Source organism: Manis javanica, chromosome 1 (genome assembly GCF_040802235.1).
Source record: "Manis javanica isolate MJ-LG chromosome 1, MJ_LKY, whole genome shotgun sequence".
NCBI lineage: Eukaryota > Metazoa > Chordata > Mammalia > Pholidota > Manidae > Manis > Manis javanica.
The window spans coordinates 95427716-95454293 of NC_133156.1; the positions used below are offsets into that span (position 1 = coordinate 95427716).

At 36.9% G+C, this 26578-nt stretch overlaps 1 protein-coding gene across 2 annotated transcripts in view; it reads right to left on the reverse strand.

Moving 5' to 3' along the window:
- Positions 1-2150: 2150 nt before the first annotated feature.
- Positions 2151-26578, reverse strand: part of FCHO2 (FCH and mu domain containing endocytic adaptor 2) — a 123841-nt gene continuing 99413 nt past the window's right edge. For both annotated transcript variants that reach the window (XM_073235168.1, XM_073235172.1), the window contains 6 exons: positions 23217-23372; positions 22721-22853; positions 15294-15493; positions 14442-14506; positions 4923-5087; positions 2151-4604 (listed from right to left, as the gene is read on the reverse strand). In XM_073235168.1, coding sequence (XP_073091269.1) covers positions 4582-4604; positions 4923-5087; positions 14442-14506; positions 15294-15493; positions 22721-22853; positions 23217-23372 — 742 coding nt within the window. In that variant the 3' untranslated portion in view covers positions 2151-4581. The remainder of the gene's footprint in view (positions 4605-4922; positions 5088-14441; positions 14507-15293; positions 15494-22720; positions 22854-23216; positions 23373-26578) is intronic.

The window sequence follows — 26578 nt, forward strand, 5'->3', positions numbered from 1 at the left end:
CTGTTTATGTCAACATAAGTTCAATGTACACTGTTTCTAAAACCATTTTTCAAAAAAAACTTTTTTAATGTTATACCTACTCACTATAAAAAAAAATTAGATACATTTTGTGGAAAGTAAAAAATCCCATTAACCAGGTTACAACAGTACATATTTTTGCAGATTTTGCTCTAGATGTATGCATGTTACAAAAATAGGTTATTACCTTTAACATCTAACAATATCATGGCAATATCTCCATATCAATGACTAAATCTTCATGAATATTTTTAATACACAGTATTTTATTATATAAGATACCAATTCATTTAATTCTTCCAATTTTCTATTATTAGCAATGTCGTAACAGGCACCTTTGTGTACAAACCTTTGCTTTCTTGTCTTGTTTTCTTAGAACAAATTCCCAAAAGTGATGAATTATTTAAGTGATACATAGTTTTGTTTTTTAAAGGCTCTGGATTCAAACTGTTCTTTAAGAAGTTTATTATACCCATTCACTCTTCCTAAGGATAAAAAAGTAGAATACTATTTAAGTTTACCCTGCTCACTGCTGAGTTCAATTTTTAAAAAAATTAATTGGGATGAGTGCAAAGATTTGATTGGCAATATACTATAAGGAAATATGCCTATATCAGTCAAATTATGTGGCTGATCTGTTGGCCAGCTCGCCCACAGCCATTCATAGCCACTTCTCTCCTTTGCCCCTTTCAGTATAAAGCCTACTTGCTTTCTCTGCCTCTAACATAATTTTGGCCAATTGGAAGTTAAGAAGAACTGTGCCAGAAGCTTCTGAAAAAGTTTTTATTCTCCTAACAAAAACAACAGGCATACTTGGAGCTGCCCCTTCTCCCACCTTTGGATGTAAACATACAATCTGGAGCTGTGACAGCCATAGTGTAACCATGAAAACACAAGGCCAAGACAATCACTCGCTCTATCATCAATAGCAGCAACACATAAACTTGCAGACTCCGTGATGTGGAAAAAAGTTTGCCTGTATTTGTTTAAACCATTCTTAGGGATAAGTGTAAAATACCTACATAGAGCAAGAGATGACAGAACAAGTCTTTAGTACTGATGGCCACAGACACCATTTACATGCACATTTAGGAGAAATGAATAGAGAGTTAATAAACTGGAAAAGATGTAGAGTACATGGCAAAGGACTACTTTATTGGTACCATTTTCTCCTCCAAGACACAACACACCAAACTGTATTTCCCATCTTTCCCTGCAGTTAGTTGGAACCACAGATCAAATTCTGGCTAATGGAATGTGAGCAGAAGTGATGATGCTAATTTTGGATATGACCCATTAAAAAAAAATCCATTTTCTCTGTCTTCTTTCCCCCCTGCTAGCCAAATGGGAGGAGATTTCTGAGCAGAATTTTGAAAACCAGAAAAATGTAATTATAAAAATGGGGGCAGGGGAAAGAGGCCTGGGTTCCTGAGCTGCTGTGTAGAGCAGAGGTCTTCCTCTAACCTCCTCAGAAGTGTGATATGAGAGCAGAGCATTTTTTTAGTGGTAAGCTTCTGAGGATCTTGGGGTTATGACAGCAGTTAGCATTATTCACTCTAAGAGGCAGGAGTGGGGGTAAGGAGAAAAAGAATGACGAAAAAAAGATGAGCATGTGGTATTAATGGTAAGAGTGCTACCTGTTCTCTGCACAAGTGGCCCAGCCATTTCCTATATGAACTAAAGTCCCTTGTATGATGTAGGTTTGACAAAGTTTTCAATGTTTAGGATGAACTCTTTTTTCCCTTTTTTTTGCTCCTTTCTAAACCCACTGGTTTTTGAAAGGCTTGATGTTCCTGATTACCTCTTTGAAAGAGTATGGTTTTAAAATTAAGATGGCGTTTCTAAGCAACTGCTCATAAGAAAAGTCTGCTAAAGCTTAACATCAATTTAAATGGACTTATTAGAAAGATAGAAATAATCCCCTGTTAAACAATTTCCATATTTTTGGGTTATACTCCAAATGAAGTTTTCCTTTATGACCAATTAAAACTAACAGATTCTATATGCCTGTCCAAATAGTGATATGAAACTCAAAACCAATTACTCATTCCTTATCTTGCTTATCTTTGTCCTAACGTCTATGACATAGCTACTACTAGCAACAGAAGTACAAACACACATAAACCAACTGCTAAATTATATATTACATGTTTATTAAGGGTACAACTTTTATGTAAAATTTACATTTTATGAAAAAATCAAAAAAATTTACAAAATTTTGTAAAATTGCATTGTCTAATTACAATTCAAAGTAGTAAATAACAATTCTTAATAACTCACATTTGTTAGAGTTCTGTGTTTACAAATTCTTTTGTAAAGAGGCAGCTACAAAGTTTATCAACTGTACATAAGCAAGAACCAGCTTGCTAAATACATTTTTCATTGAAAATCTGGTCTTTTTTACACCATTAGTGGAATTTTAAATGGGGAAAAAATCAATATAAACTCATGGCTTCAAAATTGTAACCTGCACTCAATACAAACCTATGTATCAACACTTGGTCTGAAGACTGTGGTAATCAAGAAAGTGCAGAAGTTTAACCATTTCACTAGTTTGTCCATTTTAAGGTAATACTTGAGTAAAAACAAACATGGTAAGTATAATGGTGTCTGAATCCAGTAATAAAATATTAACTGCCCAACAAAAGCAGTCTGACTGCAAAGCAGTTAAAGTTAAGATTCCAGTAAGGGTCTGTAATTGGAATTAAAAAAGAGCACAATGTAAGTTAGAAATTCTGATTTTGCTCACTATTTAGTAAAGATGAACATCTTCGAAAACTGTCTTATGTGCTGCTTTAGTCAAATCTAAATTTAGAATTGGACTAACACTGAATATATAAAAAAGCACATACTGTGTTACATATTGCTAATAAATTTTCTGCTGTATTTAGTAGAGCAAGATGTTATGTAAATGTCTAGTAGGGGTTTCATTTTCTGTAAAGCTTAAGAGAATAATTAGTGGTTTTATATAAATTATCACATATAACACAACTTATCACTTCTATGCAAAATGCAGGACACTAGTATTTATCCTTATAAATAAAATTCCCATTTGTAAATTATAGAACTTTGTCCAAAATATTTAACTCCTTCAATTAACCAGGATTTCCTATCAAGTTAGGTTTTTTACTATTTAATATTAGTTTAAGAAATATTTAACCCAATCCATCACTTCAAATAATTTCCCTATTTTTGGCAGGGGACAATTAAATAAGAACAAAAACATACAAATTGGTAGTTTTTCCAATCACTGAAATGAAAACAAGTGATGACAGTACTTCTCTCTCTAATGCCCAAACTAATCTTTTCTTAGGATGTGTTCTTCATAAAATACTATGAAAAGTCATGCTCACAACATATTAAGTAAATATACATTTCCAATGATAAACAGTGAAATGTTAGCTTGAGAGTTAAAATACCAGTTACCAATTTGCCATTATAGTTTTTCAGTTTTAAGATTTACATATTCTTGATGAGGTTACAGTGGAATATCTGAAGTAATTTTTTTCCCCTGTTAAACATATGCCATTAGGTATATTTCTCTTTCTAGTGGCTACAGTGTATCACTAAAGAAGTGAGCCAGGACTTTTAAGTATAAATTATCCTTTAATTATTCTGAATTCCCTTCCCAATTGCAACAAAAGGTATTGACAAAAATTGCAATTGTCTTATAAAAATGCTTGACCACCCTAAGGTTCTGAACTGAAGATCTGGACTGTGAGGAAGAAAGTAGGCACAATAATGAACACAAACTGGATAGGCACATTTCTGGTTTTTGTTATTGTTTTAAAAGGCACACATTACGCAATTCATATAAAAATAAATTAAATCTACAGCATTAATTCATCAAACAATCACAACTTCTATAAAGTTAACTAACTGCAGAAGTAAATTTCTCTGCTGTTTTTTGTAAGCTTATTTTAAAACACATTGCACTTGAGGATAAAAAAAATCGTTAACGTCACTTACACTTTATTATGTTTTATGAGAATCAAATTATAAATTTTTTGCATATACCTTGGACTCTGGTCTGATTACTTTATGGCACATAAACTCAATTTGATTGAGTGTTCTAAATTAACATTATCTAAACCTTAAAATTCATGTTCTGTTTGTCTTCAATATCAAACTTATGAAATTTCAAAGCGATCTCTAACTCTAAAAACTTAGGGGAAAGCTAAATCAATTCTGTGCTTGCTCTCCTGACATTTTAGGGCTGATATTATACCACAACTCCTTTTCTCAACAGATACTGAATATAATTAAAAATTTCATCCTATGAAAACTTCATTTCACTGAGAATCTGTATAAATGTGCTTCCTGAATATTGTAGATGATCATTTACAGCACTGAAAATCATTTCAGTGCTGAAAATCATTTCAGTGCTATTTCTTTCAATGACTCACTTCAAAAGTGCAATTTAATGTTTGTAGTCAGCTCTTAATTAAATATGTCTTAAGTTTCAAAGACATAATATAAGTTAGAATAGTGTTTGGAAAGAACAGATAATGCAGAATGGCAGGTCGGTACTACTCCCTCGAGCCAACTGCTTTCCCAGGTCCATCAACAATCTGCCAGGTATCGTCCTGAAAAACACCAAGCAGACCCTTTGCAATTACAATTTCAAATGAACTCAAAGGAGACGTTTTCACTGTAGTTACAGATACAGAACCCCAGTTTTCATCTACTGTTTACAATACATTAGAATCAGAGCACAGGTGTTCAGCTATACTGACCACAGGTACTCCTTCCAGGTAGGTGTGTCTCTACTTGGTACCTTGTGCCAAAGGTCAAAGAAACTTCCATGCCTTGAGATTATAAACTGTTTGACTGTCATTTAGTAACTTATTGTTAGAACATAGATGTTTCCCACATATACTAGAAAGTTACATCATCCAACTTACCAGTGGCAAACCGCTTCTTTACTAGGGAAAGCCTATAGCCAGTGCCTATAAGTTCAATATCTACTCCTGAGAGGGTACTTCCCTCACTGAGGAATTGTACCGCAAGTGTTGTGGGCTTACTGGGTCCTTCTGCAAGATCAAATTTTGCTCGGAGGGACCCAGAACCTGTAAGGAAAAGATTAAAGAACTTACACAGGGTAACACATATTTCCCAGCCAAACAAGCAAGTAACCTAAACCCTGTCGATCCTATGCCAGCTTCATGAAATGTGTACAGTAAATGAAGCACTGCCCTGTTTTCACATCAGATTTAGTGAATATGAATTTCTGTAAGTCAAAGAAAAGCATGGACTAAGATTATTTAATACAAATCCTTAGATGTGTTTACTATTGAGATTTCTATGCTATGCAGATGTTGAAGTGAGTCAAAAGAGAAGAAGAAAGTTACTGAGGGCAGCTGAGAGGGAAGCCCTAGGAGGGATACAGAATAAAGTCAAAAGGTAATGGCTCACGAGTACCACATCATGGGGGCGGGAGCAGTAAAGAAGGAAAGACAGCTAAGATTGGGAAGCACTGTATCAACATTGCAATTTTCTACTCACCTTTTTTTAACTGTTCAAAGAGCTGTTAACTGCTTAAGGGTTTAACAGTTAAAATTGAACTGTTCTAGCATTATGCCAAATAGGTATTTCTGAGCTGTTTTTTCAATATAACCATTTATTCAGCATAACTCAGTCTAACAACGTAACAGCATAGCAGAAAGAGCAAACCAAGTAATTATGACGAATATGATATATACTGTAAAAGAGCTCTCAGGAATTATGAACACAAAACCACATAAAATGGTGGTGGGGATGACAGTGCAGTTTAGAGAGAGGTAACCACAGCTACAGAGATGGCAGGAGACCTGAGAGCACATGATGCAGTTTTAGGGAACTGCATCTACACTAGCAGAGCTGGAGGTAAACACACGTGGAGGAGTGCGGCGGAAAATGAGGCCAGTGTGGTGGCAGGGAAGATGCTCTGAATATCTCTACTTGCCATGATAAGAAATAACTGCAGGGAGCCACCAAAGATAAGGAAGACAAAAACATTTCGTCTTAGTGTCTTTGAAGGGTAGAGAGACCAAAGACGGAAAGTAGGGAAAACAACTCCAAGTCAGTGAAACAGCCTAGGACTCTACATGACAGGAAAAGGGAATCCAAACTAGGTGGGAAAGGCAAGAAGGGAATGTTGCATTTGAAAGATATGTAGAGGAGGTAGAATCAAGAAGTAATAAAAGGTAGAGTCTAAGAGGTTTCCCAGGTTTCTGGCTGGGTGAAGCAGACAATTGCTGGTAGCAGGAGTGACACTGTAATAGCCTGCACAGAAGATGAACATTACAGAGAGAAATCTGGAAGAAGACATTGTAAGACTGATCCATCCGATACTACTATGCCCGGGTGCACAGATCAGATGGGAAGACACTGATGCCTAATTCTTTTTTGTTTGTTTGTTTGTTTAAAAATTTTTTTTATTTTGGTATCATTAATCTACAATTACAGAAAGAACATTATGTTTACTAGGTTCCCCCCTTCACCAAGTCCCCCCCACATACCCCTTCACAGTCACTGTCCATCTGCATAGTAAAATGCTGTAGAATCATTACTTGTCTTCTCTGTGTTGCACAGCCCTCCCCGTGCCCCCCACGAACTATACATGCTAATCATAATGCCCCCTTTCTTTTTTCCCCGCCCTTATCCCTCCCTTCCCACCCATCATCCCCAGTCCCTTTCCCTTTGGTAACTATTAGTCCATTCTTGGGTTCTGTGATTCTGCTGCTATTTTGTTCCTTCAGTTTTCCTTTGTTCTTATACTCCACATATGAGTGAAATCATTTGGTACTTGTCCTTCTCCGCTTGGCTTATTTCACTAAGCATAATACCCTCTAGCTCCATCCATGTTGTTGCAAATGGTAGGATCTGTTTTTTTCTTATGGCTGCGTAATATTTCATTGTGTATATGTACCACTTCTTCTTTATCCAGTCATCTACTGATGGACATTTAGGTTGCTTCCATATCTTGGCTACTGTAAACAGTGCAGTGATAAACATCGGGGTGCATCTGTCTTTTTCAAACTGGAGTGCTGCATTCTTAGGATAAATTCCTAGAAGTGGAATTCCTGAGTCAAATGGTATTTTTATTTTGAGCATTCTGAGGAACCTCCATACTGCTTTCCACAATGGTTGAACTAGTTTACATTCCCACCAGCAGTGTAGGAGGGTTCCCCTTTCTCCACAACCTCGCCAACATTTGTTGTTCTCTTTTTGATGATGGCAATCCTTAAATTGTGAGGTGATATCTCATTATGGTTTTAACTCGCATTTCTCTGATGATTAGCGATGTGGAGCATCTTTTCATGTGTCTGTTGGCCATCTGAATTTCTACTTTAGAGAACTGTCTATTCAGCTCCTCTGCCCATTTTTTAATTGGATTATTTGCTTTTTGTTTGTTGAGGCGTGTGAGCTCTTTATATATTTTGGATGTCAATCCTTTATCGGATCTGTCTTTTATGAATATGTTCTCCCATACTGTAGGATACCTTTTAGTTCTATTGATGGTGTCCTTTGCTGTACAGAAGCTTTTAGCTTGATATAGTCCCATTTGTTCATTTTCAACTTGTTTCCCTTGTCTGGGGAGATATGTTCAAGAAGAGGTCACTCATGTTTATGTCCATGAGATTTTTGCCTATGTTTTTTTCTAAGAGTTTTATGGTTTCATGACTTACATTCAGGTCTTTGATCCATTTGGAGTTTACTTTTGTGTATGGGGTTAGACAGTGATCCAGTTTCATTCTCTTAGATATAGCTGTCCAGTTTTGCCAGCACCATCTATTGAAGAGACTGTCATTTCCCCATTGTATGTCCATGGCTCCTTTATCAAATATTAATTGGCCATATATGTTTGGGTTAATGTCTGGAGTCTCTATTCTGTTCCACTGGTCTGTGGCTCTGTTCTTGTGCCAGTACCAAATTGTCTTGATTATTGTGGCTTTGTAGTAGAACTTGAAGTTGGGGAGCAAGATCCCCCCCACTTTATTCTTCCTTCTGAGGACTACACTGGCTATTCGGGGTCTTTGACGGTTCCATATGAATTTTTGAACTATTTGTTCCAGTTCATTGAGGAATGCTGTTGGTAATTTGATAGGGATTGCATCAAATCTGTATATTGCTTTGGGCAGGATGGCCATTTTGACGATATTAATTCTTCCTAGCCAGGAGCATGGGATGAGTTTCCATTTGTTAGTGTCCTCTTTAATTTCTCTTAGGAGTGTCTTATAGTTTTCAGGGTATAGGTCTTTCACTTCCTTGGTTAGGTTTATTCCTAGGTATTTTATTCTTTTTGATGCTATTGTGAATAGAATTGTTTTCCTGATTTCTCTTTCTACTAGTTCACTGTTAGTGTATAGGAAAGCTACAGATTTCTGTGTGTTAATTTTGTATCCTGCAACTTTGCTGAATTCCGATATTAGTTCTACTGGTTTTGCAGTGGAGTCTTTTGGTTTTTTATGTACAATATTATGTCATCTGCAAATAGTGACAGTTTGACTTCTTCCTTACCAATCTGGATTCCTAGTATTTCTTTGTTTTGTCTAATTGCCATGGCTAGTACCTCCAGTACTATGTTGAATAACAGTGGGGAGAGTGGGCATCCCTGTCTTGTTCCCGATCTCAGAGGAAAAGCTATCAGCCTCTCGCTGTTCAGTATGATGTTGGCTGTGGGTTTATCATATATGGCCTTTATTATGTTGAGGTACTTGCCCTCTATACCCATTTTGTTGAGAGTTTTTATCATGAATGGATGTTGAATGTTGTCGAATGCATTTTCAGCATCTATGGAGATGATCATGTGGTTTTTTTCCTTCTTTTTGTTGATGTGGTGGATGATGTTGATGGATTTTCGAATGTTGTACCATCCTTGCATCCCTGGGATGAATCCTACTTGGTCATGGTGTATGATCCTCTTGATGTATTTTTGAATTCAGTTTGCTAATATTTTGTTGAGTATTTTTGCATCTTTGTTCATCAGGGATATTGGTCTGTAGTTTTCTTTTTTGGTGGGGTCTTTGCCTGGTTTTGGTATTAGGGTGATGTTGGCTTCATAGAATGAGTTTGGGAGTATTCCCTCCTCTTCTATTTTTTGGAAAACTTTAAGGAGAATGGGTGTCATGTCTTCTCTGTATGTCTGATAAAATTCTGAGGTAAATCCACCTGGCCTGGGGGTTTTGTTCTTGGGTTGTTTTTTGATTACCGATTCAGTTTCGTTGCTGGTAATTGGTCTGTTTAGATTTTCTGTTTCTTTCTGAGTCAGTCTTGGAAGGCTGTATTTTTCTAAGAAGTTGACCATTTCTCCTAGGTTTTCCAGCTTGTTAACATATAGGTTTTCATAGTATTCTCTAATAATTCTTTGTATTTCTCTGGGGTCCGTCGTGCTTTTTCCTTTCTCATTTCTAATTCCGTTAATAATTCTTTGTATTTCTGTGGGGTCCGTCATGATTTTTCCTTTCTCATTTCTAGTTCTGTTGATGTGTGTTGACTCTCTTTTTCTCTTAGTAAGTCTGGCTAGAGGCTTATCTATTTTGTTTATTTTCTTGAAGAACCAGCTCTTGGTTTCATTGATTTTTTTCTATTGTTTTATTCTTCTCAATTTTATTTATTTCTTCTCTGATCTTTATTATGTCCCTCCTTCTGCTGACCTTAGGCCTCATTTGCTCTTCTTTTTCCAATTTTGATAATTGTGACATTAGACTATTCATTTGGGATTGTTCTTCCTTCCTTAAATATGCCTGGATTGCTATATACTTTCCTCTTAAGACTGCTTATGCTGCGGCCCACAGAAGTTGGGGCTTTGTGTTATTGTTGTCAAATGTTGCCATATATTGCTGGATATCTATTTTAATTTGGTCATTGATCTGTTGATTATTTAGGAGCATGTTGTTAAGCCTCCATGTGTTTGTGAACCTTTTTGTTTTCTTTGTACAACTTATTTCTGGTTTTATACCTTTGTGGTCTGAAAAGTTGGTTGGTAGGATTTCAATCTTTTGGAATTTACTGAGGCTCTTTTTGTGGCCTAGTATGTGGTCTAGTCCGGATAATGTTCCATGTGCACTTGAGAAGAATGTGTATCCTGTTGCTTTTGGATGTAGAGTTCTATAGATGTCTATGAGGTCCATCTGTTCTAGTGTGTTGTTCAGTGCCTCCATGTCCTTACTTATTTTCTGTCTGGTGGATCTGTCCTTTGGAGTGAGTGGTGTGTTAAAGTCTCCCAAAATGAATGTATTGCATTCTATTTCCTCCTTTACTTCTGTTAGTATTTGTTTCACATATATTGGTGCTCCTGTATTGGGTGCATATATGTTTATAATGGTTATATCCTCTTGTTGGACTGAGCCCTTTATTATTATGTAAAATGTCCTTCTTTATCTCTTGTTATGTCCTTCTTTATCTCTTGTTACTTTCTTTATTTTGAGGTCTTTTTTGTCTGATACTAGTATTGCAACACCTGCTTTTTTTCTCTCTGTTGTTTGCATGAAATATCTTTCTCCAACCCTTGACTTTTAATCTGTGCATGTTTTTGGGTTTGAGGTGAGTCTCTTGTAGGCAGCATATGGATGCATCTTGCTTTTTCATCCATTCTATTACTCTGTGTCTTTTGATTGGTGCATTCAGTCCATTTACATTTAGGGTGATTTTTGAAAGATATGTACTTATTGCCATTGCAGGCTTTAGATTTGTCGTTACCAAAGGTTCAAGGTTAGCTTGTTTAGTACCTTACTGTCTGACCTCACTCACTTATTGAGCTGTTATAAACACAGTCTGATGATTATTTCTTTCCCTTCTTTTTCCTCCTCTTCCATTCTTCATATGTTGGGTGTTTTGTTCTGTGTTCTTTTTAGGAGTGCTCCCATCTACAGCAGTACCTCTAAGATACCCTGTAGAGGTGGTTTGTGGGAGGGAAATTCCCTCAACTTTTGCTTGTCTGGGAATTGTTTAATCCCTCCTTCATATTTAAATGATAATCATGCTGGATACAGTATCCTTGGTTCAAGGTCCTTCTGTTTCATTGCATTAAATATATCATGCCATTCTCTTCTGGCCTGTAAGGTTTCTGTTGAGAAGTCTGATGATATCCTGATGGGTTTTCCTTTGTAGGTGACCTTTTTACTCTCTCTGGCTGCCTTTAATATTCTGTCCCTGTCCTTAATCTTTGCCATTTTAATTATTATGTGTCTTGGTGTTGACCTCTTTGGATCCCGTCTCTTGGGAGTTCTGTGTGCCTCCATAGTCTGAGCAACTATTTCCTACCCCAGTTTAGGGAAGTTCTCAGCAATTATTTCTTCAAAGACACTTTCTATCCCTTTTTCTCTCTCTTTTTCTTCTGGTACCCCAATAATGCGGATATTGCTCCTTTTGGATTGGTCACACAGTTCTCTTAATGTTGTTTCAATCCTGGAGATCCTTTTATGTCTCTCTAAGTCAGCTTCTATGTGTTCCTGTTCTCTGATTTCTATACCATCAATGGCCTCTTGCATCTTATCCATTCTGCTTATAAATCCTTCCAGAGATTGTTTCACTTCTGTAATCTCCCTCCGGACATCTGTGATCTACCTCCAGATGTCTGTAATCTCCCTCCAGAGTTCATCCCTTAGCTCTTGCATATTTCTCTGCAGCTCTTTCAGCATGTTTATGATTTTTATTTTGAATTCTTTTTCAGGAAGACTGATTAGGTCTGCCTCTGCAGATCCTTTCTCAGGTGTAACTATCTTGGTCTGGACCAGATTTTTTTGCCTTTTCATGGTGATTGCAGTGGCTATAGACAGGTTACGGGTGTGTCAGCTGGAAGAAGAAAGTCCTTTCCTGCTTGCTGGATGCCTTGCCCTTCTCCGCTGCCTGTGACAGCTTCCTGCACTCCTGGAGCAGCCACCGGGTTAATCTCCTAAGCTGCTGTGGGCAGGGTGTCCGTCAGAGCAGCGCGTAACCCTGCGGGGAGTGGCAGGCACGCCAGGTGCGCTCCTCCGTGCTAGCGGCAACCCTGCCGGGCAGCTGTGTGGCAGCTGCCGCCTTTGGGTCTGGCCCAGGCAGTTGTGCATTGGGATGGGATTCTGGTCGGCTCCTAGGAGCGCACCTGCTCCCTCTGGCTCTGCTGCCGGTACGCACGGGGCTTTTCCGCGCAGGCTTCTACTGGGCTCTGGCTTCACTGCCACCGGTGTGTGCGAGCCGCGCCTGGACTGTTCAGTCACACTGCTGCGGGCTAGCCCTGTGGCGCACGGATCTGCTCTCGGTTCCTTCTAGCGCTTCCACCCCCAGCGCGAGCTCCCACTCTCCTGCTACTGGGCACGTGTGTCGGAGTCCACACCAGTTGGAGGAACGGCTGGCAGGCTGCCTAGTCCTGTGAGGGGCTTCAGAGCTGCACTGCCTCCATTTAGGGCACCTAAGTTTCCTCGGTATTCCCAGCTGCCTGGACAATTTCGTCCAGCTTTGGGTTCCCTGTCTCTTTAAGACTTGCAGAAAGCACTCGCTTTTCTTTTGTCTCAGGGGTGCCAGTTGCGGGGACCTGCCCACAGGTTTTGTTTTTCCGTTTCTCTAATATCCAGCACCCTGTGCACCTTGTGTCTGCGTTCTGGGTGCGGATTTCTAGAGCTGGTTGTTTAGCAGTCCTGGGCTTTCACTCCCTCCCTGTTCTGACTGCTTTCTTCCTGCCAGGTTTTGGGGTGGGGGAGCGTTTGGGTCCTGCCTGGTCTCGGCTTATATCTTACCCCCTTCGTGTGATGCTGAGTTCTCGTACATGTAGATGTATCCTGGCTGTTGTACTGCATCCACTGGTGTCTCTTTTAGGAATAGTTGTATTTATTGTATTTTCATAAATACATATGTTTTGGGGAGGAGATTTCCTCTGAACTACTCATGCCGCCATCTTCCCGTGATCCTGATGCCTAATTCTTAACCACTGTCTAAGCCCTCCCTAAACTTGTATAATTGTTGAAATGCAACTCAATTCTGTGGAAGTTCTACCACAGGCAAAGAGCAGTGACCTTGGCAATCCTTAAACTTTACAATTATTTCTGGTCCCTCTTCTGGACATAAAGCCAGAACAGAAACAGATTTCTATTTTACAGTATCCTAATTTGGATATTTCTTTTTAAAAGTTGACTAACCAAATCAGAACCACATTTGTACGATTTTTCCATTTCCTCACACAGACACTCTGATATCTGAAACAACAGAGGATAACTACTAAAATACCTGGTTAGAAAATTTGTCTTATTTTTGAGAGAATGAATTATCCTCCTGCTAAGAATTTAAGTTTCATTAAATAGAGGAAAAATACATCCTGTCTTTCCTACTAACTAGTTACAAGCCCTCAATTGAAGTAGGATTTCTGGTTTACTTCAAGTTTCAACTAGGAATTTCAGTTTTGTCCCCTCAAAGGCCATATAGTTGGCATAAAAGTACAGTCAGCCACCTGAAAATAGGCGACCTATAAATACCAAACAGCAACACAAAATTGCAGATTGCCTTCAGTATTTCACCCAAAGCGTAGTTCTCTAGAAAAAGGCACCATTGACAGATTTATAGTGAATAAATACAGATTATGTTTCTGGCCTTTATGCAAAAATGCCTATGAGAATAACTGATGTTTTATGTTTTGATCATATCATGCTTAAAATGTTCAAACAGAAAAAGCTTACCAAACTTGAAGAGCCAAAAAAACCTACTTAATAGGAGATGTTATTGGAGATTAATTAGGCATTCAAGAGGATAGAAGAATTCTCTTCTCATTAAGAAAAATGTGAATAATTAACGTTAAAGACTTGATTCTGAGAATTCTAAACTGAGTTAGGGGAGATACTAGGAGTGATCAGCTAGCAGTCTTTTCCTTTGCACTGTGATCAAAAACAGACGCAGATTTGGTAGAAAGAGGCAACTAACCTACCTGCTTCTCCTTAAAATAATTATCATGGAATTGAAGGCAGTTGGTTAGTTAGTTTTACTAAGGAGAAATGACCAAGAAAGGTTATCTTAGGAAAATGGAGTAGGCAAGGGAGCTTTTTAAAGTCTAGAAGCATCTACATGATTTCTGGGGGTCCTGGGAGACCCTATTAACAGAGTAAGTCTAAAGAGTGTGTTAAATCTGTTTCAATAAGTCATCAGATTACCTGTGTGGGATAGATCTATTTCTTTAATTTATTAGGTATTTTTTTCTTAATGTTAGCATATGAACATAAGAAATATTTACATATTAGGGATAAGGTTACAGCAAAACAAATCCTTTTTCTTACAGAGAAAGCCTATTCAATCTAGAGGGGAAAAATACTCTGAATCTCAACTGGTCCACTCTTATTTAAGGTGTTAACTTCCACCTAGTGGTTGATTCTAGAACTGAACACATGAAGTTCCAGGAGAAAACTTTCCATAAACATTCCTAAAAATCCATTTTCAGTAACATCAAATTATTCAAAAAAAAGCATGCACACACTTACCTCCATTATCTGATTTTTCTGAAATACCAGACAGTTTCCAAAAGGCTTTCATTTGTTCTGCATTCCTGTAAGAACAAATATTTTCAGATTAAGTATGGTATCTTCTACATGGATGGGCACTGAAATGCATTAAATTTACTTTCAGGAGTATCACCTGGTGAAAGTGTGTTTATGATATAAATAGATATAATGCTATATTCTTTCTCAATTAATGGAAATTTACCAAATTATGTAATTCTTCTAATTTCTACTAGATAAAGGAACATAGATGGCTTAGTACCTACATTACTCAAGGAAAACATACTTTTATCAATTAAGCAAATATAGTAGTCTATACTTCTAATAATAGAGGGAACAAGAGGTAGTTAAGAGATGGAGTAACTAATACTAAATAGATGTGTTCCTCTAATATGCTAGATGCTGTATTTAACCCTTTAAAGGTTAATATTAGGCCTCTTGAATGCCTAATTAATATTTGCTTATATACTTTAGGTGCTCCTATGATGGGTGCATATTTACAAATATTAAATCCTCTTGTTGGACTGATGCCTTTATCATTTAGTATTATCTTTTTTCTTTAAAAAAAAGAAGTTTAGAAAGGTCACACAATTTGCACACAGGCAAAGTTGTACTGAATCATTCAAGTCTGGGTGGTGACAAGGCTAGTTTTATTTATTTCTGTACTGAGGCTACCATGGCTTGACTAGTGAAATAAATATCATCTTTTATAGCAGGGGTTATCTGGGAAAATGCACTAAAGCTTTTCAAACTTACAACTTTCAGAACTTGGGGTCTAAAAGTTGGGGGTCGCAACACAAACTTAGCAGCAATTGAGAAATCTGCTTCATTTACCATATTGCAGGGGGAAGAGACTGCATATTTGTGACCCCTCCATCCACTGGTACCACCACCTGTATGTTGGAAAGTATACTTGGTGCCACCATAGCTTCTGGGTTGTACTTATAATCCACTCTAAGATCTGTGGTACCAGCACTACATTTCCAGTATGTTGCAAGATTTAGAGGAGTGGACTGAATACCATTTGATGATACCTTTAATGAGAAAACAAACAATTGTCTTTGGCCTGAAAAGTAAACAAGTCATGTTAACGACACATATACTTGAAAACAAGAGCTCACAGAATCAAAATAATGAGGGCGCTATTGCTAGACAGAGTAAAGAGGACTCATCTCAAAGGAGTAAGAGTCACTCTGAAAGTGTGGACCTATGACTACCTGCACCAAAACTTCCGTGGTGCTTGTTTAAATACAAATTCCCCTGGCACCAAATGCAGAAAATCTGATTCAACAGCCCAGGTACAGGGCCCAGAAATCACCATGTCATCAGATGATTCTTATTTATGCATGTAATGTTTGAATACTTCTCAACATTCAACACAGAATTCTAAGATTCTTTATGAATTTTAAGAATTTAAATTTAAAAGAGAAAAAAGGATGCAGGTCTTGTATACCTGGAATTGAATACTTCCAACTTCAAAAGTTTAGTTTTAAATACAAGACCCAGTAGCTTATGTTTCTAGGAAACAGAGCAAAACTGTGCTGTTTAAGTTGGCCTAAAGTTTATTCCAAGTATTTATTTATCATTTATTCAACAAACATTTATTTTGGTTATAGGAAAAGATTCTATGAGATTTAAAATTATTATTGATGCAATTTTCCTTCCTTGCAATTAATATGATGCAAAATTCCTTCCAATTCTTCAGTTTCTTCCTCAAATGACTTCTTTTGAAAGGGACCTACTCTGATCACCCTGTTTAAATTTACAATGAAAACTGCATTTTCAATCTGCCTTACCTTATTCTACACACTTTTTCCTTTCTTGCTACCACAACATAATCGTTTACTTATTAGGTTACCATCTATCTCCCCATACTACGACAAGCAATCAGCAAGCACTGAATAATAAATGTTTGTTGAATCAATGATAAATAGGATGAAGCATTCTAAACTACTTGTATTCACTGTGAAGTGATCATCACAGTAACTCTGGTTAACATCCATCACCACATATAGTCACAAAAATTATTTTTCTCATAATGAGGACTTCTAAGATCTACTCTTAGCAATTCTGAAATATATTATTATTCTTAGGCACCATGCTGTAAATTACATCCCCATGAATTCTTTATAACTGAAGTTGTACCTTTTGATGCCCTGCATCCATTTCACCAGCCTCCCAACCCCTAACTCTGGCAACCACCAATCTTTCATCTGTTATCTGCAACCTTGGCTTTTTATTTGTCTGTTTATTAAATCCATATGTGATACCATGTAGTATTTGTCTTTCTCTGCTGACTTACATATCACCTAGCATAATGTCCTCAACCCCTGCTGTTGCAAATGGCAAGGTTTTGTCCTTTTTCGTGGCCAAATAGTATTCCATTATACATGTGTAGCTCTCTGATAGGGATTATACTGAATCTGTAGATTGCTTTGGATAGTATGGACATCTTAACAATATTAATTCTTCCAATCCATGAACATGGAATTTGTTTTCCTCAATTATTTTCATCTTCTTTTACAGTTTTCAATGTATACATCTTTCATCTTCTTGGTTATATTTATACCAAGGTATTTTATTATTTTTGATGCAATTGTAAATAGGGTTTTCTTAATTTTTCTGATAGTTTATTAGTGTACAGAAATGCAAAAGATTTTTGTGTACTGATTTCATAATCTACAATTTCACTGAATTTATTCTAAATGTTTCTTTGGTGGAGTCTTTAGAGTTTTCTATATATAATGTCATTTGCAAATGGTAACAATTTTACTTCTTCCTTTCCAAACCTAATGTGTTTTATTTATTTTTCTTGCCTAATTGCTCTGGCTAAGACCTCCAATACCATATTGAATAAAAATGGCAAGAGTGGACATCCTTGTATTCCTGATCATAAAAGAAAAGTTTTCAGATTTTATTCAACTGAATATGTTTGCTGTGGGCTTGTCATATGTGGCTTTTATTATATTGTGTTACATTCCTTCTATACCTACCTTATTGGGAGTTTTTATCATAAATGGATGTTGAGTTTTGTCAAATGCTTTTTCTGCTATCTACTGAGATGTGATTTTTACCCTTCTTGTTAATGCGGTGTACCACATTGATTTGCAGATAATCCCTGCAATAAATCCCACATGATCATAGTGTATGATTCTTTCAATGTATTTGTTGAATTTGGTTTGCTAATATCTTGTTGAGGATGTTTTGCATCTATGTTCATCAGGGATACCGGCCTATAATTTTCTTTTGTCGTGTCCTTGTCCTTGGTTTTGGTTTTAGAATAACACTGGCCCTATAAATTAGGTTTGGAAGTATTCCCTCCTTTTCTATTTTTTGAAGAGATTGAGAAAGATTGGTATTAATTCTTTAAATCTTTGGCAGAATTTACCAGTGAAGACATCTAGTCCTGGCCGTGGTTGTGAGGTTTTGAGTAGTGATTTAATCTCCTTACTAGTAATGGTCTTTTCAGATTTTCTGTATCATGATTCAGTCTTGGAAGGTTGTATGTTTCCAGGAATTTATCCTTTTCTTCTAGGTTGTCCAATCTGTTGGCATATAATTGTTCATAGCAGTCTCTTATAGTCTGTATTTCTGTGGAATCACTTGTAATGTTTCCTCTTTCATTTCTGCTTTTATTCGAGCCCTCTCCTTTTTTCTTGGTGAGTATAAAGGTTTGTCAGTTTTGTTTATCTTTTCAAAGACCCATTTCTTAGTTTCATTGATTTTTCTTTTTTTGTTGTTGCTATTTCATTTATTTCTGCTTTGGTGTTTATTTTCTTCCTTCTACTAGCTTTGGGCTTCATTTTTTCTTCATTTTCTAGATCCTTAAATTGTAAAGTTAGGCATTTTTTGTTTGTTTCTTGAGGTAGGCATCTATCAATACGAACTTTCTTCATAGAACTGCTTTTGGTGCATCCCCTAAATTTTGATATATTGTTGTTTCCATTTAATTTTCTCGAGGTATTTTTTTTTTTAAAGATCGCTTTTGGTTTCTTCATTGAGCCTTTGGTTGTTCAGCATCATATTGTTACCTCTCCACACATTTGTTAATTTTCCAGTCTTCTTGTAATTGATTCCTAGTTTCATAACATTACAGTCAGAAAAAATGCTTGGTTTAATTTCAATCTTCTTAAATGTAAAGGTCATGTTAGGCCACAAAACAAGTTGTAGCCTGGACAATATTCATTGTGCACAATGAGAAGAATATGTATTCTGCTGCTTTTAGATGGAATGTCCTATATGTATGTGTTAACTCTATCTGGTCTAATGTGTCATTTAAGGCCGATGTTTCCTTATTGGCTTTCTGCCTGGATATCTATTAATGTAGATGGGTATTTAAATCCCCTGCTATTATGGTATTGCTATATTTTCCCTTTAGGTTTGTTAATATTTGCTTGTATACTTTAGGTGCTCCTATGATGGGTGCATATTTACAAATGTTAAATCCTCCTGTTGGACTGATGCCTTTATCATTTAGTAATGCCGTTGTCTCTTAGTACAGTCTTTGCTTTAAAGTCTAGTTTATCTGACATAAGTAAAACTAACACAACTTTCTTTTGGTTTCCATTTGCATGGAACATCCTTTTCCATCCCTTCACTTTCAGTCTGAGTCCTTATATCCGATACTAGTCTTTTAGGCAGCATACACAGATGGGTCTTATTTTTATCATCCGTTTAGCCCACTCTGATTTGAGAATTTAGGCCATTTACATTTAAAGTAATTACTGATAGGTATGTACTTATTGGCTTATTGTTCATTGTTTTTCTGGCTGTTTTGTAGTTCCTTTCTTCTTCTCTTGTTCTCTTCCTTTGTGGTTTCATGACTTTCTTTAGTAGTATTGGCTTATACTCTTTTCTCATCCTTTGAGTATCTAGTACAGGTTTTTGCTTTATCATTACCATGATGCTTACAATAAAAACCTATATTTGTAATAGTCTATTTAAGCTGATAACATCTTACATTTGAACATGTCCTTAAACCTCTACATTTTCATTCCTCCCCATTTTGTTTTTTGTCATATTTTATATCTTTTTACCTTGTGTATCCCTTAACTAATAATTGTAGTTATAGATATTTTTTACTACTTTTAAGCTTTTAACCTTCACACTATGTTCATAAGTGACTATATTTGCCTATACCAGTGAGATTTATACTTTCCTATGTTCTCTTGTTTCTAATTAGCATTCTTTCTTTTCAGCTTAAAGAATTCCTTTAACGTTTCTTGTAAGGCTGGTTTAGTTCCTTTTGCTTTTGCTTATCTGGAAAACCCTCTTATTTCTCCTTCAATTCTGAATGAAAACTTTGCCATGCAGAGTATTCTTAGTTGGAATACTTGGTTTTTGTCTTTCAGGACTTTAAATATAGTGTGACACTCCCTTCTGGCCTATAAAGTTTCTGGTGAAAAACCTGCTGATAGCTTTATGGGGATTCTCTTACGTGTAACAAGTTGTTTTTCTCCTGCTGTTTTTAAGATTCTCTTTGTCTTTAACTTTTGACATTTTTACTTATAATGTGTCCTGGTGTGGGTCTTTTTCAGTTCATCTTATTTGGAACTCTCTCTGCTTCCTAAATCTGGATGTGTCTTTCTTTCCCCAGGTGACAGTTTTCAGCCATCAATACTTTAAGTAAGTTTTCTGCCCCTTTCTACCTCTTCTGGAACCCCTATAATGCAAATGTTAGTCCACTTGGTATTTTTCCTAAGTCCCTTAAGCTGTCTTTACTTTTACTTTTTAAAATTCCTTCTATTTGCTGCTCTGGTTGGGTGAGTTCTAATTGCTCTGTATTCGAGTTCACCAATCCTTTCTTCTGCTTCATCTAGTGTACTGCCAAACCCCTATAAGTGTATTTTTCCAGCTCAGTTGTATTATTCTTCAGCTCTGATTTCTATTTGGTTATTTCTTACATTTTCTTTCTTTGTTGAAGTTCTCACTGTTCATTCATTCTCCTGAGTTTGGTGAGCATCTTTAGGATGAAGACACTGAACCCTACTGGTAAATTACTTATCTCTGTTTCACTAAGATTTTTTCCTGAGATTTCCTCTTCTTCAGTTTCGAACATACTCCTGTCATTTTGCTTGACTCTATTTGTTTCTATGTATTAAATGAAACAGCCACCTCTCCCAGTCTTGAAGGAATGGTACTGTGTAGATGAACCTTTTTGTTCAACCTTGTCATAGCTCGATTGTCTCTCAAACCTTTGTGATTGTCCAAGCAGCCTATTTTATTTTTAGTGGCTCTCTGTTGAGGGTGTGTGAAGACCTGTGTCCCAAAAGGGAGGATATCAGTCAGCACCTAGATTCAGGCTGACTGTAAGCCAGACCCTCAGGCAGCAGCTCTTGAAGTATGCAAATATATATGGTGCTGTGGGACCACAACATAAGCCCTGCTGGCCATCAGACCAGGAAAACTGGAGGTGTCCCCTGGGTAAATGTCGTAAAAATCTAGGCTCCAAATAAGTGTATAAGCTCTTTTCTGGAAGAAACTACTAAGCTGTAGCAAGGCAGAGGGTAAGTGTAAAGATAGCATGACCCAGCCTACATTCTCTGAGAGCACCTCTGCAGGTCTCCAGATGTGTCCCAAATGTGAAGCCTGCCCTCAGGCCAAAGCTACCAGATGAGTAAATAGGCCTCTTTACAGAATGACTGGGGGTGTGTTTCAGTCTGCTGTCTGTGCAGTGCCCTCGGGGTGGAAGCCTGACAAGAAGTGTCTTTCTGATTGTTACAGTCCCATGGGATCGTGGAACACAAGCCCCCAACCCTGACCTCCACAGCCAGGTGATTAAAGGACATCCCCTAGGCTGCAGCCACTAAAACTGGGGCTCAGATATGTTTAAAAGCTCACCTCCTGGAGAGACTTATGTGGCAAAGGGACATGCTAACATGGTACCCACCAAGGAAATATGAAGTCTTAAGAGTTAAATATATATTTTATATTTATATATATATATATATATAAAATGTGTGTATATATAAGTATTACATTTTATATATACAAATTTATATATATATATATTTTTATATACAGAATATATATATATATATATATACACACACACACACACACACACACAAACACATATATATGGCACCCGCTGGTTTTACCAAGGGAGAGGGAGAACACTAGAATGGTACCCACCAGCATCTCTGTCCGGAGAGAGTATCCCAACAGGTCCCAGACTCTCTGGCTCATAGTTCAGGATTAGTAAATGAATCTCTTTTACATATAGTCTAGATGCCTCTCAAATAGCTGCTTCTGCACTGGGCACTCACTGAGTCCATGTGCAAGCCATTTCAGAGCCGCTTCTTAGATCACTATAGGCCTTTGAGGCTTGAGGAGGCACTGATTTTCAAAGCCAGATGTTTTGGGGGCTCATCTCTCAGGTGCAGGACCTCAAAAGTTTGGGTGCCTGATGTGGGATATGAACCCTTGGCTCCTCAGGGAGAAGCTACAGGTTTGTGAGTTCCCTTTTGATCCAGGGGTAGGGTTTAGTGCAAATCTTTAGCCTCTCCTACCCACCTCAATGTGGACTTTGTTTCCTTTCTTGATGAGGAGTTGTTCAGCTAATTTTCAGGTCTTTTACAGAGGAAAATGTTCTGTATGTAGCTGTGGATTTGGTGTGTCTGTGGAAGGAGGTGATTCCGGATTTTCCTATGTCACTATCCTGGGCTCCCTCTCTCTAGGTCTGATTTGGTTTTTTATTGTATTTTTTTCTCCATTAGTTTTCATAACTGGTTATTTTAAAAGACAGTAACTTTTGTATGAATTTTTAAACTTACCACTTAACTAAATTCTCCTATAACAAATAGCTTCTAGATTGTCTGGAATTTTCCAACTATGTATCACTTATATGTAGTAATAATTTTGGTTCCTCTTTTCCAATATTTATTACTGTTTTTTTCTTCTCTTGTGTAATTGTACTTACACATCCAGACAAATCTTATACACTAACAGAAAGAAATCATGGATGTCTTTGCCATTCCTAACTTTGATTGCTTTAGGTGTTTCATTATTAAGAGTAATGCTAATAGTCCTTTCAGTTTAAGGACACATTCATAGATTTACTCAGTATTTTAATCTGTAACAGATGATGAATTTGATCAAACTGGTCAAAATCTTCATAGGCTTAAAAGATTTTCTAACATTGAAAAATCCCCACATTCCTAGAATGAGCATTTGGCTATGACATATTATTCATTTAATAATCTGCAAGATTCTATTGTTAATATTTTAATGTAGGAATTTCAGAATAAAAGGACACTCACCTGATACTTTAATACATCTACATTAAAGTAAGAAGCAGCTGGATTTTGCTCTGATAGCTTCTTGAGGTAGACAGTGACAGCTTGCATGTTCATCCAAAAATCTTTTGTGTTAGAATCACACTGTGATGGATCACTGTATATATAAGAAATATTTTTGTTATTTTATTTGCCTTATTTTTACCTTTTGCCTCTTTGTTATAATGTAGTGACCTTGGAAAGGGCAGTAGAAATGAATCAAAAGATGGAATGAGCAAAAACTAAAGTTGGGGGATAAAGAATAGAACATAGCAGAAGCTTTACCTGAAAGATGATGATGGACGGACAATAGCGAGGTGTTTAACAAAAATTACCACCACCAACAACAAAACAAAAAGACAGAGGGCTGTTTAATCATAATAAATAATTTTGATATTGCCTTCAAACAGAATATTGCTTCCAAGAAGAAGGAAGTATTTCTTAAAAAGAAATTTTACCTTGAAAACAAAAGTACACAAACCTGAACACAAGTTGTGCATTTGGAAGAATTTGCTCTAGTTTGCTAATATTTTTCACCCTGAAGCATAGCACAGCTGGAGATGGATTGCCAGTGAAGACTTTAATAATTCCACTTGGAAATGATATTGTCATGTCACCAGTGATCTTCACAATACACCTGAAATTGGGGATTTTGAAAAATTTAAGTGTTTTAAAAGACAGTTTTATCTCCATTTAGAACCTATTTGGTTTAAAAAGCTTTTTATATATCTAAATGATCTTTTATCATAATTATGAAATTATTTTTTCAACATAATTATAAAAAAATTATTCTATGTGAAATAACATACTCATCTAGCATCATCTTTTCCTAGAATTAAATTAAACTCCAAACACAAATAAAAGTACACTGTAAACAGTCCCTCACTTGTTCACCAAAAACATTCCCTGGCTGTCCCTTAAGGACAGTGCTTCCACAATCCCCCACTGCAGCTATTTTTTTCCCTCCAAACTGCACAAAGTATTGGGTCTGATGGTGGCAGTGGTAGATGTCCTCCTTGGTGTCTCACTGCCTCTTCCAACTCCATATTCTTTCTTCTTCCCTAAAACCACAAGCTTCTTCTGAAACTCCTACCACCAGACTAAACTACTTGCTACCCCATCCTTTTCAAGTCATGTCAAAACTCTCATTTTCTGAAAATTTTAGCCACTGGTTTGTTGTCAATCTCTGTATCACTACTGCTATCACAATTTCTAGTGATTTCAACATCCACTCAGACAATCTTTTCAATACCTTGGTCACCTAGTTCTTCAGCTCCTTACTTCAAGTGATTCCAACCCACCTCAGCCACCCTGCAGCCCCTCCATAATCTCAATTTCAGACTCCCCACTCATCTAATCTCCACTTCCTAGTTTTCCCAACTCATTCTGTCTGGTATTACATTTCCAACAATTCTCCAACCTCATCAGAACCTCCACCACCCATTGTCCCTACCACCTTTGTCACTAATCTTCACTCATTCCTTTATATTCTCATTTCTTCTTACCTAGGTATTTCCTAGGCCATCATTATACATGATCCTTTGCATAAACCCTCCCTTGCTTTTTTTTTTCACTTGACTCTGCTTGCCTGGCAAAACACAGTCTTGACTAAAATGAACTCCTCACCTACAGGTGAGCATGACTAGAGAAAAACAACCATTTAGGCAAACCTCTCAACTGGGCCCTGTAGTGTCACCTGACAATTCAACATTTCATTTCCCAGATCTTTTCATACCTTCACCTTTCTTCTCTAACCTGCAATATTCCCTCCCCCAACTCATAGACAATGACCTCAAATTTTTCTAAGGAAATAAATTCAAGAAACTTGTTCCTCATTCTCTATTAAACTACTGCATCACTATGTATTCATACCTTCTGCCTTCCCCTCCAGTTTCAAGAGATGATCAGTTTACATAACTAAGGCCAATCCTGTTGCTTCTGCACTAAAGCTCATCTCTTCTTACATACTAAAGGACTCCACTCATACAACTAACCCCTCTCCTTTCTGCAGGTTCAATTTCTTCCATAAAATTTGGGATCTTTGCCATTAGTATACAGACATACTGAAACATATCATCTTTAAGAAATACAAAAACTAAAATAAAACCCTCCTCTGATTCAACTCTCTTTTTATCCAGTTACAATCCCATGTCTCTGCTTCCACTTAGAGCAAAGCATTGTGAGAGTTGTCTACATTTGTTCTTTCCAAATATAGTTGTCTGTATTTGCATCATCTCCTGAACTCCCTCCAAGCTTGTTTTCATCTCCACCACTCCATTAAAATTGCTCTTGTGAAGGTCACCAATGACCTCCATGTTGTCAGTGGTAAATTTTCCTGACCTGCCAACAACATCAGATACAGCTTCACATCCTCCTTCATGAAAGGGTTGATTCTTACTTTCTGGGGCACTGTTCTACAGGTTTTTCTCCTCACTCCCTTGTTTCTTGCTATCTCAAGCTCCTTTGCTGGATCATTTTCATCTTCCTTTTTTTTAAACACAGGAAGGGGCTAGGATGTAGTTCTTATCAGCTCTCTTCTCTACTCCCTGAGGCCCTTAGCTTTAAGTATTATATGCAAGTTAATGACTGCTAAATATTTTATCTCTAGCCTGGACCTATGCCCTTAACTCCAGAATCACATATTCAACTATCAACTTAATATCTTCACTAAGTTGCCTTAGTTACTTCAAACTTAGCAAACTACTCCTTCAGCAAATCTTAACAACTTTTTCAAAATATCTTCAGAACCTCGTTACTACTCACCATCTCCTCTGCTAATACCCTTAGACAAGCTACCATCACCTGTCACCTGGACTTCTATGCTTAACCCCCTCTCTCTCTGCATCTACTCTTGGCTCCTTCTAGTTTATTCTCCATATAACAGCCAGAGTGCTCTTCAAAAATGTTAAGTAACCTCATCACTCCTCTGCTCAAAAGCCTCCACTGGCTTCCCACCTAACTTACAATAAATTCCAAATTCCTTATCATGGTCTACAGTTCCTAGTTGGGACCATGGATTTGTCTTTGACTACTGTCTGCCTTAGTGATACTTGAATATGCCAAGCACACTTCTACCTCAGTTCCTTCTACTTGCTGGAATGCTCTTCCCTCAGATATCTGCATGGTTTGCTCCTCAATGTTTTTGAAACATCTGCTTAACTTAACCTCAAGGTTTTCTCTGATCATTCTATCTCATATAGTAGCCCTTTATTATAATTCTCTATTTATTTTTCTTCACAGCATACATCAATACTGCTACTTTTCATGCATAACATTAGTCATCAGCATACATTCATTCATCAAATATTTGAGTGCTTACTATCTGCAAGACTGTTGTAAGTGCTAAGGATACTTTAAGTAAACAATATAAGCTCTTGGGAGAAGAACTTCATTTTACCATGAGTGAAAACTAATAAACTTTCTTTCATGATAATACTAGTTTACAACAATCTTACATACAGTAAGCACTCAAATATTTAATGAATGAATGTATGCTGAATGGCTGTTACACATGAAAAGTTGGAGCAGTCATTAATCTAAATATCATTTTAAGAGAATGAGGCTAAACCAATCCTGCAAGAGTTTCATGTATTAAACATGCATTCTAGGTCTCTCTTGCAAATACGACACTTCCTTCCACCAAAGGTATACATTAGGCCAAGATTCAGAGTTCTATCCCCATCTAAGTCAGCTGCCATCATCCTTCTCTACAGATGTCAAAGAACAGATGCATCATATTGGTTATAAAGCCTATAAAAAATCTGGGAAGAAAAAAAAAACCACACTGATTATAGTGTTTTTTTAAAATTTAAAGACAATCCCTCAATGACTATATTTGATAGC